Below are 14,108 nucleotides of genomic sequence, written 5' to 3' on the forward strand. Positions count from 1 at the left end.
ACCTGGCCTGGCCACCTCGGGGCCCTGCCTGCTTCCCGCGAACCCTGCTGTCCTCACCCAGCCCCACGGCCTGCTCAGCAGGAGCTGGCCCGGCCTGTACCTGCCCCAGTCTCTAGCCCTCAGTGGCCTCAGAGGCAGGTGCTGCTGCTCTGTGCCCGGCCATCTGTGCCCCTTCCCGCCAGGCCCAGAACAGCCCTAGTGCATCAGCCCAGGCACTGCAGCTGGCAGGCAGGGTACCTGCGCGGCCCCACTCTCCCCTCCCTGGCTCCAGGGCATCTGGCCAGGGCCCAGGGCCATTCCTTTGCTCCACCCCCATTCACTCTCCAAGCTGGGCGACACCAGTGCCCAACCAGTCCGCCCTCCACAGCAGTCCTGCAAATTTCAGGGGCGGGGTGGGGTCACGGAGGCTGATGCCTGGGGGTCCCTGGGGGCTCCCAAGCTGCAAAGGAGGTGGTAACAGGTGCCAAGTGGGGGCAGTGGGCCCATGAATTATTCAGAGACACCGGACACCCAGCCTGAGCCAGGAGCGGGCTGTGAATGACTGACCTGCAGGCCACCTTGTCCGAGAAGGGGGGCCCGCTGAGGCCTCCCCTCTGGTCTCTGCCCTGGCTGGGTTGGGGCCAGAGCCGGAGCGCGGAGGGAGAGCGGGCCAGCCAGGCTGGTCAGCCAGGCGTGAGGGGGCCCACATCTTTCTGGGCTGTTGTCCTCACTCACGGAAATGGCAGTGGCTGAAGGGTGTGAGTGCAATGGGTGGGGGCACCGCCGGGAGCAGGGCCACGGCAGGGCTGCCATGAAACTGCCCTGTGAGACGGGCTCACCCAACCACTGTGAACACGCTGGCACCGGGGGCCAGGAGAGGTGCTGGACGCCACCAGGCAGAGGAAGTGGGGAGTGGGGGGCAGACCTCAGTGTCCAGCACAGAGCCTCAAAGACACAGGGCAGGGGGTGAGGGGGCTGGAGCCCGCTGCCCAGACTGGGCCTAGTCGTCTGGGCTTGGGGGTCTGTCCATCTGCCAGACTTGAGGCTCAGCTGGGGATGGAGGTCCAGAGGAGAGCCCTTGGGAGGTGGCCCCAGCGTCCTCCAGGTCCCCCAGACCCCTGGGTTAGGGCCGGGTCCTGCATGGCTCCAGGTGCAGGTAGGGAGGGTGGGAGTGGTCAGTCAGGTAGGTAGGCCCCTGTTGGCAGGAGGGCTGTGGACCCCGGGGAGAGACCCTGAATGCTGGCAGATCCCTAGCTCCCCGGCCCTCCAGGAGGGTGCTTTGGTGACACCAGGCTGGAGGTCAGAGGCCCTGGGCCCTAAGCTAGTGGGGTCCAGACGAGGGATGCCCGTGGCGGGAGCCGGGGGAGGGGATAGGGGTAGAAGCTGATGGCAGGGTCCGCCCACTTGGCCGGCCACAGCACCCGCGAAAGGGGCACTCCAGGGGCCCCACATCTCCTCCCTCCTCTCCTCTCCTCCCCTCCCTACCTCCCTCGGGTGGGAGAGCTTGGGGAGGACAACTTCAGAGCCTGCAGCACAGCCCCGCGGGTCCCCTCGCTGCCAGGCACCCCCTCCCCAACCCCCTTCCAGCAGTTTCTCTCGCGCTGTTTCTGGAAGTGGCGGGCGCCCTGCCCTCCACCCGCTGGGCCTTCAGCACCACTGACAGTGTTAGGCGGGGCCGGGACCGGGCCTGGACCGGTGGCGCGCCCGCCCGGAATCCCGCTCCTATCCCACCGCAAGGCCGTTGCTATAGAAACCGAGCAACAAAGGGAAGCGGGGCGGCGGCGCGCGGCAGGGTGGGGTACGGTTCCCTTGGGGACCCGGGCGCCAGGACCGGGCAGGGCGGGCCGGTCCGCCGTCGGGGAGTCAGTCTGCTTGTCCCGACGCCGCCCTTCCGGGCCGAGGCCCCGCTGGCCAGGACGCCCCCAGTCGAGGGGGCCGCGGACTCCCAGCCCCACCCGCGGCCCCGCTGGCTCCCCCGACGTTGCCATGGAAACAGGCGAGGACAGGGCGGGCCTGGGTAGAGGCCACCTCGCGCGCGCGACCCAGGGGCGCCCGGCGGGTCCCGTCGCCCCCCATCCGCCCCTGCAGGTGCGCCCCCGCCCCCGCGGCGCCCGGACCCCGGGGGCGGGCTCCTGACGCCCCGCCCCGGACGCAGACCAATGGGAGCACGGACAGCCGGTCGGGCGGGGCTGGCGGGGCGGGCGCGGCGGCGGCGGCGGCGGCGGCGGGGAGACGGGCGCGGGCGGAGGACACGGGCTGAACGGGCGCGCATCGACCATGGCCTCCAAGTGCCCCAAGTGCGACAAGACCGTGTACTTCGGTAAGTGCCCGGGCCCGGCCAGCACCCCGCCGCCCTTCTCGGTCCAGGATGCGCGGCCCCGACCCGGCTCGCCGCGCTGCCCACGCGGGTGCGGCTGAAGGGCGGAGCGGCGACAAGCTGGGGGCGGCCACGCCCGAACCCCGAAGTGGACGATGGGGGTGGGGCAGGGGCCCGAGGCCCGGCGGGCGGGGGCGCGTGGTCCCCCCAGAATACGGCCGGGCTTGCGGGAGAGTTCTGGGTTCGGGGGCGCATCGCGGTTCTCCGGGCGGTGCCGAGCGGGGCGGGGTCGGGCGGGGCAGCAAGCTACGGGCGCTTCTCGCGCGCTCCTGCCCCTCTCGGCCCTTTCGCGCGGACCCCAGTCCCGCCTTCCGCGGACACGTGGCCGGGCTGGCGTGGCCTCGACCCGTGACCCCAACCCCCACCCCGACCTCTGCCCACGCCGGGCTGGGCCAGGGCTGGGCTCTGTCTGGACTCAGTCCACGCGGGGGCGATCTTGGCCTCTACCTCCTGCGTGTCCCAGCGCGCTCCTTTCCTTGGCGCAAGTTCCCCCAGGACTTTCCCGGGGGTGGGGTGACAAGCGAGTCCCCACAAGCAGGAGAGGACGCTGGAGCCCAGGTGGCCAGGCCCCCTGCTTCCTCAAGGTCAGAACAGTGGCATTCAGGAGGAGGTAGCTGGGTAGGAGGGGGTCCTCTCTGCCAGGATGCCCCCTGGGTTGGCAGCACCCCCCAGCACTGGCTCACCCACTCTCTGGCGCTCCCACCCTGTTGTCTGGCTTACCTACTCTCCCTCATCCTGGCTGATCCTCTCCTCGACTTTGCCAGGGTGGCAAAGTCCCTGCCCACTGAGCCTCCCACCAACGCCCACACAGAAAGACTTGGTGGCACAAGCCAGGATGGCCAGAAGGGCAGGGAGAGACAGCGACAGACAGGGGATCCGATCCTTCTGTTGTCATCCTAGGGGCAGTGGTCCGGGTCTGGGTTGGGGACAGGCCGAGCTGAAGATGGCCACTTGGCTTCCTGGCAGGCAGGAGGAGGAGGAGGCCGACCGATGTTGTTTGCTGTTCCCAGAGGGGAGGGACCGGATTTGGCCTGGAGTGCTTCTGGGCTGGCTGGAAGCCGAGGGGCTTCCGGATGCCTCCCCAGGAGTCCGCCCAGCCCTCTGTCCCCGTCCCAGACAGGGCTCATCCTGTAAGGCTCAGGGTGGGGGCCAGCGCCAGGGTCCTCCTGCCAGCCCCGCTGCCCACAGCTTTGCTCCCAGTCAGGCTAGCTCAGGGCCGGGCCGACAGTCCCGTGGGCAGCCCGGAAAAGCACTTCTGCCTGCTTGGGCGGCCGCTGGCTCCCAGCAGAAAACAAAGGCGGCTCAGACTCGGCTGGCTTCTGTCCTGGTCTGGAGGCCCTGGTGGAGGAAGGGGCCGGGGGCCAGACCCTCCCACCCCCAATCAGGCTGCACCCCAGCAGCCTACACCCCAAGCGTGTGCACAGTGCAACCTGGGCCAGGATACCCCAGGGTGACCTCAGGGACACCAAGCCTTTGTGTCCCCAACAACCGTGCAGCTGGGTGAGGGCCGGTTCCCTTCCGAGCCATTAGACTCAATCGATTCTGCCTTCCCAACTTGGGCCGGTAATGTGTGGCCATCGACCTGGCCAGTGGGTCTGAGGGTCATTCCCCTACCCCCAGGTGCCCACATCCTATGAACCAGCCAGTGGTTCTGGCAGCCCTGAGCTGCAGCTGCCTCAGCCGCCACTGGCCAGAAGGAGGACTGGGAGAGGATGCCAGGCTGGTGTGGGATCCGAGCCCGCCTTGGGCTCAGCCAGCTCCCATCTGCCCTGGCATGGACCTGGGGGGAGGCCTGGCCAGCCTGCGTCCCAGCCTCCTTGGTGGAGTGGCCAGAGGGGTCTAAGCTTGTGCTGCCCCTGGCCGGGACCAGCAGGTTCCACCAGGGCCATGGGGAGCCGGCGCTTAGGGCTCCGAACCTGGGCCACCAGGGGGACTCACTGCCCTCCAGCAGCACCCACAGGCCTCCTGGGGCTCGGGGTGCCCCCGGCCAGGCCCTCTCTCCCTGCTCTGCTGGGGCCCTGGGGGAGGCCCCTCTGTGAGGGGGACCAGGGGAGCCACTGGTCCTTGGCTTCTTCTTGGGGCTTGGCCAGATTCTGCCAGGGTGGAAGGGGCCCAGCCCACCTGACCCCCCCTCCTCCCCGATGCCTCTGGCCGGGCCCCTTTCCAGTTGGGAGGAATTCCAACTCAGCTCCAGCCTTTCTTCCTGCCCTCTCCTCCGCCCTTTTCCTGCTGTGCACCCCTGGGGAAGCCCCAGCTTCCATCCACTGGGAGGTGGCCCAGCAGCCCCAGCCTGGGGCAGGGGACAGGGAGGGGCCCCAACGTGACCCTCAGCAGCTGGTCTCAGACCTTGAGCGCCAAAGCAGCAGCCGGAGGCAGGAGTGGGGGGGGGGGTGCTCTCAGAGCTTAGGGCGAGGAAGCCAAATATAGACAGGCAGGCGTCCTGTCCCACGGGTGTCCCATGGCGGCGACAGGGACTGGCCTCTCCACAGGGGTTCTGGAGGCTTGGGGCCACCCTTCAGCGGGGGCGCTCTGCCAGCTCCATTAGGGCCTGATTGGAGGGTTTGGGGATGTGTGTGAGGGAGGGGCAGGTGTCCTGGTGAGGGGATTAGCAGGTGCTTGAGCTGGGACCCCGTCCAAGTTCCCTGCTGCAGCCCGTGACCCAGGGTGATGAGGGTGCCTGAGACCCAGCGGGAGAGCAGGGCCTCTGGGCAGCAGAAGGTGGTTGCGGTGGGGGAGCAGGCGGGTGCCACGTGGCTGCCGGGTGGGGATGAAGGGGACCCGGCGCAGAGGCTGCCCAGGAGCGGGGAGGACAGCGGGGGCAGCAGGCGGCTGAGCGCGGGAGGGCAGGAGGGCGCTGGCCCTGATCCCCCTCCCGCCCCAGCTGAGAAGGTGAGCTCCCTGGGCAAAGACTGGCACAGATTCTGCCTCAGGTGCGAGCACTGCAGCAAGACGCTGACGCCAGGGGGCCACGCCGAGGTGAGCCCTTCCCCCGGGCAGGGAGGGGGGCCGGGGAGCCCAGGCCAGGCCCCCGCCCTCATGCCCTGCCCTCTGCCTAGCATGACGGAAAGCCCTTCTGCCACAAGCCCTGCTATGCCACGCTGTTCGGACCCAAAGGTGAGCCTGGGTGGGGCGCCACGGCCTGTGATCTGCTCCAGCGCTGGGGAGCATGGCCATTGCCGATCCTCGGCCCAGCAGAGACCTGGGGCTGGCCTGGCGGGACGCTGTGGACCCTTGGATTCCCCCGGCCCCCTTCTCTCCTTCCCCGTGCCGGCCCCTCCCGTCCTTGAAGGACCAGCATCCTCCGTGCCTTTCCCGGAAATCTGCAGCCCACGGGTGCCCTCTGGGTGGGGGTCCTGACCCCACAGTGGGCCGTGGAGGACCCTTTTCTGAGAAGTTGGGGGGTGGCTGTGAGGGCTGGGTGGTGGGCGAGCCCACCGGCCAGCCCCCTACAGTGCCTACCACCCCACAGGGGTGAATATCGGAGGTGCCGGCTCCTACATCTACGAGAAGCCCTCTGCCGAGAAACCTCAGGTCACTGGCCCCGTCGAGGTCCCCGTGGCCCGAGCTGAGGAGCGCAAGGCCAGCGGCCCCCCGAAGGGGCCCAGCAAAGGTGGGCTGGGCTGAGTGACCGCGGGGGGAGGGGGCGGGCGTCGGAGCTGCTGTGCCCCGTCCTGACCCCTCCCCCTCCCCCTCCCAGCCTCCAGTGTCACCACGTTCACCGGGGAACCCAACATGTGTCCTCGCTGCAACAAGAGGGTCTACTTCGGTGAGTGGCGCGCCAACCCGCAGCCTGGGAGGCCTCCACCGGGCGGGGGGGGCCGGCCTCACCATCTCTCCCGTCCCCAGCTGAGAAGGTGACGTCTCTGGGCAAGGACTGGCACCGGCCGTGCCTGCGCTGCGAGCGCTGCGGGAAGACGCTGACCCCAGGCGGGCACGCGGAGGTGAGAGGGGCGCTGGCTGGACGGCGGGGGCGGGGCGCGCAGCTGCCAGGGGACGGGAGGCGGGGGAGGGGGGCGCCGGGCGGTGGGCCTTGCCCCCTGGTGGCCAGCCTCGTGGCTCGCGTGCGCGCAGTGCTGCGTGGCGTGGCGTGGCGGCACTGCCCTCCCCTCCAGCTCCCCCCAGGTGAGCCGACCTGGCCAAGGCTTTGAGAACTCGCGGGTTCAGAGAGACCCGGAGAAAGCCACCAGGGGGAGTGGGGAGTGAGGACTCTGTGGCCCCTGCTTCTCACCCCCACATCTCGTCCCTAGCACGACGGCCAGCCCTACTGCCACAAGCCCTGCTACGGAATACTTTTCGGACCCAAGGGTGAGTGTGGCCAGGAGGGTCTGGGACGCGGGGCGCCCCCTCCTCCACCCCTCCCCTACCACCCTTGCCCCTCTCCCCACAGGGGTGAACACCGGAGCTGTTGGCAGCTACATCTATGACAAGGACCCCGAGGGCAAAGTTCAGCCCTAGGCCCCCAGGCCCTTCTGCGGGGCATGGGTCCGTCTGCGCAGGCCCCTGGCCAGGGGCCCACTGCTTGGCTACGAGGGGAGAGTGACCGCTGCCCAGTCCCACCTCAGCACCTGCGGGTCCAGGGCCTGCGTGTTGGGGAGGAAGCCCCTGAGCTGACTCCAGAGCCCTGCCCACCAACCCTGTCTCTCTGGGTGTGTCTGCCTTTGTGTCTCCAGCCACCCGTCACCCCCTTTTGTGTCCTCCTGGCCCCCCGTGTCCCCATGTCTGTGTCTCGTGGCCCACACGTCCCTGAGTGTCCCTGTGGCCTGGGTGGGTCTTTCTGAGGTGGCCGCCCCACGCTCCCCCTCCTGCTGCCCCAGTCCTGCCCACAGGGTTATCTATGCTCCCCCTGCCCGTGACAGCCACAGCCACGCCCCTCACAGTGTCCCAAGGGTGGAGGGACATCCCTGCCAGGGGCCCTCTGCCCGCCTCCCACCCTGCCTCACAAACGCCCGCCCGCCACCCTCACGTGGCTCACATTCGACTGCCGGGGGTTTTGCTGTCAATGAAAGGTTTGAGGATCGCACGACCCCCGCATTGTGTCTGTGTCTGTGGCGTGGACGTGAAGCCGGGATAGCGTCCCTTCGTCCGGGGGTCCTCTTCCCAACGGTGATGGTCGTGGCTGGGAGGCGGGGAGGCTCTGGTTTGGGGGCTGGTTTAGGCTGTGGTGCCAACACTGAGGTGGGGTGGGCCCCTGAGAGGGACCAGGCTAGCTGGACATGGGGAGGGTGGGAGGCATCCGGGGGTGGGGTCCTGGTCCCCAGACATGGGCACCAAAACCAGGGGGTCCTCCGACCCATCAGAGACCCAGAGGGAGAGGTCAGCCTCGGGAAAGAGCAGAGGGCATGGCATGTGGAGGGAGAGGGGGCAGGTGACCAGAGGAGGGGTCCTCTGCAGGGGGAGAAGCCGGTGAAGGGTGGTCAGGGACGAGGTGGGCCTTCAGCCCAGGAGGAGCCTGGAAGTACAGAGGGTTTAGGGGGAGTGAGGCTGAGCGTGGTCAGCCGGCCCCAGCATTGGTGGGAGCCCAGGGACAGAATGTGGACAGTCTGAAGGAGGGGCCTAGGGGCTCCTGCCTGAACAGCATTCCTGCATCTGGGCTTGCAGTGTTGATGGAGTCACCTCTGGCCTCCCCAGGCTGTCCAGGCTCTGCCTTTGCAACCGGGAACTCTCAGTAGCTGGGAGGAGGCCTCCTCCTCGTCTGCCTTCCCTTTATCCGCCGGCTCCCGGGCAGCCCACCAGAGGGCGCCCCTTCTCTTCCACTCTGGGCGCGGGGGCAGAACCCTCGGAGACCCGCCCTCCGGTGCTCAGCCCCTGCCCTGGCCTACTCCCAGCACCCCACCCCCAGATGCCTCGCCCCCCCTGAGCCAGGCGCATCATCCGGGCCTGCTCATTCTGGGCCCCGTGTCCCCAGCACCATAGGCAGCCGGCTCCCCGTGTGCCGTGCCCCCAGGGACAGCTCCCAGCGCCCCGGCCCGTGGCACAGGCCCGTGCCTGGCCCGCCCTCCAGTACGTGGGCCCACACACAGCTGAGCCTGGGTGCCCGGCTCACTGTCCCTCGAGCAGCCATCCGTGTCCCTGGGGTGGAGGGCCGGCTCCTGGTGTCTGCAAGTGCCAAGCCGCCCTCCTCCTGGCCAGTCCTGGCGCCCAGCGTGGGCGGCAGCGTCTCCTCGTACCTGGCCGGCGCCTGGAACGCAGCCAGGATGTGCAGGGAGGGTCGGCCTGCCCTGGGGGTGGGAGGGGCTGGAGCAGGTACCCCAAGGGCGCCCAGTTCACACCCCAGGCAGAGGGGAGGTTCGGGCAAGCACGCTCGGAGGAGGGGCTGGGACAACACCCTCCACATTCCCACCTCCCTCCCGCCAGCACGAGGCTCCTTGGTTGGGGGGTCGTTTGGGGGAGAACTCAGGCTTCCCAGAGCACCCCCAGGCCCGCCCTCGCTGAGGGCTCCCGGTGTCGGATGGGAAATTCCTGTCGTCCGGCCGGTGGGGGGCTGCTGAGAGCACAGCCGGGGCCCCTCCTCCGGGAGACTCCAGGGGAAACTACGTGGGGAAGACTTGATCTGCGACGCGCCCTTCCCCAAAACCCGGGGAAGGGCGGGGGCTATTCTCGAGTGAAGGCCCGCCCTGGGGGTGGGGCGAGGACTGCCGGGGTCGCCCCGAGGGAGGATCGGCCCGGCCCTGCCAGGGACGCAGTGCCCTCCCACTGCGGGGGTCTGGCCCGGGAGGGCGCGTTCCACTTCCTGCGTGCGGAGGGTGTCGCGCCTCCGTGTTTGTTTCCGCGGGGTTGTCATGGAAATCGGGGCGGGGCCCCTACCGTCTGTCTCTGCGCGGTCGCTGGGTGTCATCGGTGGGAGCCGCGGGTGGCTCTGCGCTGCCGGGGCTCCCTTGGTGACACCAGCTCCAGGAAGCCTCCCCGCAAACCAGGTGTTTCCTCGGGCGCCCCTGCAAGACTCAGGGGAGGCCAGTCCGGTGTGGCGCCTTCTCCACCTCCCCCCCTGCCCGGGCTCCACCCCCACCCCTCCAGCCCGGTCCCAGCCAGTTGAGGCGGCCCTGAAATGCCATCTAACCACCTCTGTTCCATCCAGAACCCCAGGGCTGGGCACAGCGCCCAGGCCTCCTCCGCCATCCTGCTCCCCAGCTGTACCCCACCTCCCACCGGTCCAGTCTTCCCCACTTCCTCTCCAGGACCCTCCAAGACCCACCCTGCACCCCATTTCAGACCTGGGCCCTAGCTGGTCCCCCCGCCCTCCAGGCATCTCTGTGGGGCCTGCAGCTCCCTCGGCCCCCACTTCCCTGAGGCCCAGAATCCCCTGCCCTAGACCCCCAGCCCCTCTCCCTCCACCTTCTCCTGGGCCAGTGACCCACCAGTGCCAGCCCTCTGCTGTTGGAGGCTCCCTGGGGACCCCACCCAGCTAGGCTAGCCTGGCTGAGCTTCTCTAGGGCTGAGGGAGCATGACCTTTCTCCAAGCACCAGCGCACTGGTCACGGGCTGTGGCCCCCTGGGTGCTAAGGGTCAGGAAGTCACCTAGTGCCTGTGACCCCGGCTCTGGGCCCCTGGGAGCTGGGCCAGGCAAGGACTGGTGGGAGACCGGGGTGGCCAGGTGTGGGCAGCACATTTTCTCAGGGCCCAGCTGGCTGCAGGGGTGAGTTTGTGGCCATGAACACGCCCAGCTGCTGGACTGATGAGGCTGGAATTCAAGGCGGTTCTGCATGGGCTTTGGCTCCAGGGCACAGAGATTCCTGGAACCAGGCTCAGCCTGGGGTGGGGGGAGGGGGAGGGCAGGGCTGGCTGAGGGAGCTCAAGGTTGTAGGTGCCCCCATCCCTCCACCCCAGCCCCTCTGCATCCCGCGCCTGCTTCCAGCAGAGGAGGAGAGGGGCCTTCGCCTACCCTGGCCCGGCGGAGGCCTGGTGGACAGGATCAGCGCCCTTCTGGGAAAGCACGGAGTCCGTTCCCTTCTCCAGCCCCAGGGACGCCCGGGGCAGGACCTCGGGCCAGACAAGGGGTCCTGGGAGACAAGCTGTTAAAAATAGGCCCTGGGAATGTCTGAGTCTCCACGACTCAGCCTCAGCCGGGCCTGGGGGAAGGGCAGAGAGGGGTGGACTCTGGAGGCAGGAAGCCAGCTCTGGCCCCAGGCTCAGCAGCGGTTCTGGAGCACATGTTGGCCCTGCAGGGCATCTGGGTGCAGGAACACCAGACAGGCCCTGCTGGCCTCCAGCCCTAGCAGGGGACATTCTTACACCTGTCCACACTGAGGAGGGGGCCCGGAGACTGGGGCGCTGGGCGCTGGGTGGGGGCTTCGAGAATGGTAGGGAAAAGGCCAGAGGCAAGTGTCACAGTGTATGGCGTTGGGGGGCAGTCTGTCCAGCCCTGAGGGGCAGAACTCTCCTGGTGGATTCCTCAGCGGTCACTAGGGCCCAGCCCTGCCTTCACCAATTCTCCTGGTGCCTGGAGCCCAAGCAAGCCCTGCCCTGGGGCCCCAGCCCGGCCCTCTCCATCCAGAATTCTGCTGCAGGGCAGGGTCCTGCCCGGTTCCCGTCTGGGTCTCCAGCTGAGCCTGGGTGGCACTTGCGCAGGCGAGGGCGTGGGAGTGCGCAGAGAGAGGGTGAGCGCGTGGAGGTGGCCTTGGCCAGGCAGCAGTGACCTCCCCCAGGTCGCAGGGCCCTGGATGCCCTTAGGCTGGCTTGGGGCAGGGTGGACATTCTGGGCACAGAGCAGCCCGGGGCAAGTAGCCGTCCTGGCCGCTCTGCCCTCACACTCCAGACGCAGCCCCCGCCCCCCACCCCCGTGCCTGCAGCCAGTGCTGGGAGGGAGAAGAGCGCAGGGCCATGGTGCTGGTGGCGCTGGGGCGGGCCGCATCTTGGGGTGTGCGAGGTGCTTCACTGTGCCTTCCATGGGTTTGTGCAGTAAATGCCACTAGGGCCCCAAAAGAGTAAGGAAATGGGTGGAGGGCCAGGCAAGGCAGATCTGGGTCTTGAACTGGACCAGTGGTCCCGAGTCTGGTTGACCTTGGGCCAGGTCATTGCCACTCCCCCACAAGTGCATCCTGGGCAGGTGAGCCGATGGAAGCAAGAAGCCTGCTCCTGGAGGGGCTGTCAGGGCCCTGACGGGCACCCAGTCAAGCCTCAAATGGGGGTGTGCCTGGCCAGAGAGTCTAGGGGGCTGAAGGATCTGTCCACCCACCACAGTCCCCCACTGCTGGGGGTCTGCAGCTGGAGGGGTCCCCACCCCCACAGGTGGGCAGGACAGACAGGGAGCTGGGGGAGTTTGGAGGGGCATGTCAGTCTGTGACTGAAGCTTTGGGAGGGTTCCAGCCAGTGTGTGTGTGTGTCTGTGTGTGTGTGTCTGTGTGTCTGTGTGTCTGGAAAAACCGTGCTATGTACCAACCAGAGAGCAACGCCCATGGCCCTTGGCCCCCCTTGGCATCCTCCCCACAGGGGCCCGTGCTGTGACCATGGCAATGGCAATAACAGCGGGGAAGGCCAGGAAGAGATTCATCACCCTGGTTTTTAAGGAGGGGCTCTCAGCTCCCCCCACCCCCAGGGTCAGGCGGGTTTGGAGTCCCAGTGTTGGGGGGGTGGAGGGGTCATCCCTGGGGCCAGGTGTGTAGAAGGGAAGACAAGCCTGGCTCACAGCCTCACCTGGCCCGGAGCCCTGAGTGGGCTGGGGGAGTGGGCCGGACAGAAACATGGGAAGGCAGCTGCTCAGAGAAGGACCTCGTGCACACATGCCCCCAGACACCCAGATGGATATGCCCACCCAGGCAGGCACTGGGACACGCACGTGCGCATCCAGGCAACCTGTCGGTCACTGCCCCCCTCCAGCTCATCATCCCGGTGGAGTTGACCTCTGCCCAGCACACCCACTTGGGGCAGCCTTCTCAGGGATCTGCAAGGTGGTGCGTGCAACACGTGTGGCCTGACGCCCGGGATCTGCTGTGACAGGCGCCCACCTCCCCCAGAGTGTCCTGCCCTGTGCCCCCCGCCCACCCGGTCCTCTCCATCACCAGGGGTCTTGGCCCTTCCCCCCGCTCGCTGCTTCTGCCTGTCTGCATTTCCTAGCTGTGTCTGTGTCTCCGTGTGCCCCGTCCACCCGGCCCCCCACCCCCACCCCGTCACTCTCCTGCTTTCTCTCATGCCCACCTTGCTCTCTGGATCATGGAGCCAGGAGATGAGGGAAGCCAGGACCACCTCCTGTTCCTGGCCTGGCCTGGTGGCATCAGGCGCAGGCCAAGGAGACACCAAGGGCCGGGTGAGGGTGGTGGGGAGGTTGGGCTGGTGGCCTCGGCTCCAGAAACCACGCTGAGGTGCCCCTGTGCCAGGCAGAGGGGGTTTTGAGTCTCCGGTCCCGGAGCAGGCTGGGCTGGCTCCACCAGTGCAGGGCAGGGCGTGCCGCCTCCTGAGGGCAGCGGGCAGCTGGGCACCGGGGCTTGCACAGCTCCGGGGGGGCGCAGAACTGTGGCCTCAGAGAGGGGGTCCCAGGGAGGTGGGAGTGACTGGAGAGCGGTGTGGGGGGCCCGCCGCGGGAGTGTGGGGTCCAGCGGTCCGTCCTCCTCACCGAGGCTGGGGTGCGGCCTCCCTGACCCTTGAAGGCTGGGAGCTCTCACCCCCACCCCCACCGGGGCCTGGTGGGGGACCGTCGGGGTGGAGGCAGCCACGGCTTCCGCTCCTGGTCCCAGTGCCAGACTCGGGGGGGTGGGGGGTGCTCGCGGCGGGTGGGAAGGGCAGGGCGTCACTGCGTGGGGAGGCCGGAGCTCCTGGGCCCCGTCAGAGGATGGTCTCCAGCACCCTCCGTGGGGACAGGGCCTGGACAGGCGCAGAGATGACGTTTAGTTTGGTGAGACGGGTGTGTTGAGGGGACATGAGGACGCTGGTAAAGGCTCAGGGGGCAGGAGGGAGGGACGGCTAGGGAGGTGGCCTGGCTGACGGTGATGGAGGAGGCAGAGTCCTCCAGGGCACAGAGCACTGGGACCCCGCCCAGGCCTCCACCTCAGCCTGGGCTAAGGGGCAGATGGGAGGCCGGCCAGCCGCCTCCCCTCGAGGGCCCCACCCCCTAGAGATGCAGGCCTCTCCGCTGGTCCGCAGAGGCTGGCCTAGGACCCCGCAGCCCGCGAGAGAGCCCGCCCCCTAGGTCTTCCCCCATTCCTGGGGCGGGTGGGGTCCGCGGTCTCTGCCTGGCACGGGGGAGGCTCCGGGGCCGCTCCCGCTTTCCCTGGACGAACGACTTGGACCGCTCTGCACTCGGCGCTTCCCGCAGAGATAAAGACCCCTCCCCCGCCGGCCCCGGCATCTCCCAGACGGCCTGGGCCGGCCTGGGCGTCGCCGCACCCACTTCCCGCCACAGAACCCCCAGCCCCCGAAGCCGATGGCTGTCCCCGTGGAGGAAAGGGATGCCCCGTCTCGGAGTCCCCTCTTCTGAATTCCCTGGGGACGTTCCCGCTGCGGCCCGATGGACTTCCAGGGGCGGGCCTGAGGTGCGGCGCGCGGAGACCGGGATGTCCCTCGGGCGTGGGGGACTGGGGCGCGGCGGGGCGGACCTCCTGGCCCCGCGCGTGATGAAGGCCGAGGGGAGTTCCTGGGGGAGGGCTACCAGGCTGAGACTCCCCTGGCAGGTGTCCCCAAACCTCCATCTGGGGAAGAGGACACGCTGGTTTGCACCTCTTTGCATTTTAGAGGCGACCGGTTCCCGCCCTGGCTCCGGCATATCTGGGGCTGGGGGTGGGGTGCTCCCTCCTGCTCTTGGGGAGTCCACTGCCCCAGATCC

The 14,108-nt window shown here is 68.6% G+C and overlaps 1 protein-coding gene across 2 annotated transcripts; it reads left to right on the forward strand.

The window, feature by feature from the left end:
• Window positions 1–2,123: 2,123 nt before the first annotated feature.
• CRIP2 (cysteine rich protein 2) lies at window positions 2,124–7,379 on the forward strand. Of its 2 annotated transcripts, none has more exons than XM_057543170.1 (8): window positions 2,124–2,299; window positions 5,287–5,332; window positions 5,413–5,470; window positions 5,826–5,966; window positions 6,054–6,122; window positions 6,203–6,297; window positions 6,604–6,661; window positions 6,744–7,379. In XM_057543170.1, exons 1-8 carry the CDS (start codon window positions 2,139–2,141, stop codon window positions 6,809–6,811), a joined length of 696 nt encoding a protein of 231 aa, XP_057399153.1. In that variant the 5' UTR covers window positions 2,124–2,138; the 3' UTR covers window positions 6,812–7,379. The 2 variants fall into 2 exon arrangements, with proteins under 2 accessions (XP_057399153.1, XP_057399154.1); XM_057543171.1 differs by having other exon boundaries at window positions 2,182–2,299; window positions 5,238–5,332.
• The last annotated feature ends 6,729 nt before the right edge of the window (window positions 7,380–14,108 follow it).

This window comes from Balaenoptera acutorostrata, chromosome 3, assembly GCF_949987535.1.
Source record: "Balaenoptera acutorostrata chromosome 3, mBalAcu1.1, whole genome shotgun sequence".
Lineage (NCBI taxonomy): Eukaryota > Metazoa > Chordata > Mammalia > Artiodactyla > Balaenopteridae > Balaenoptera > Balaenoptera acutorostrata.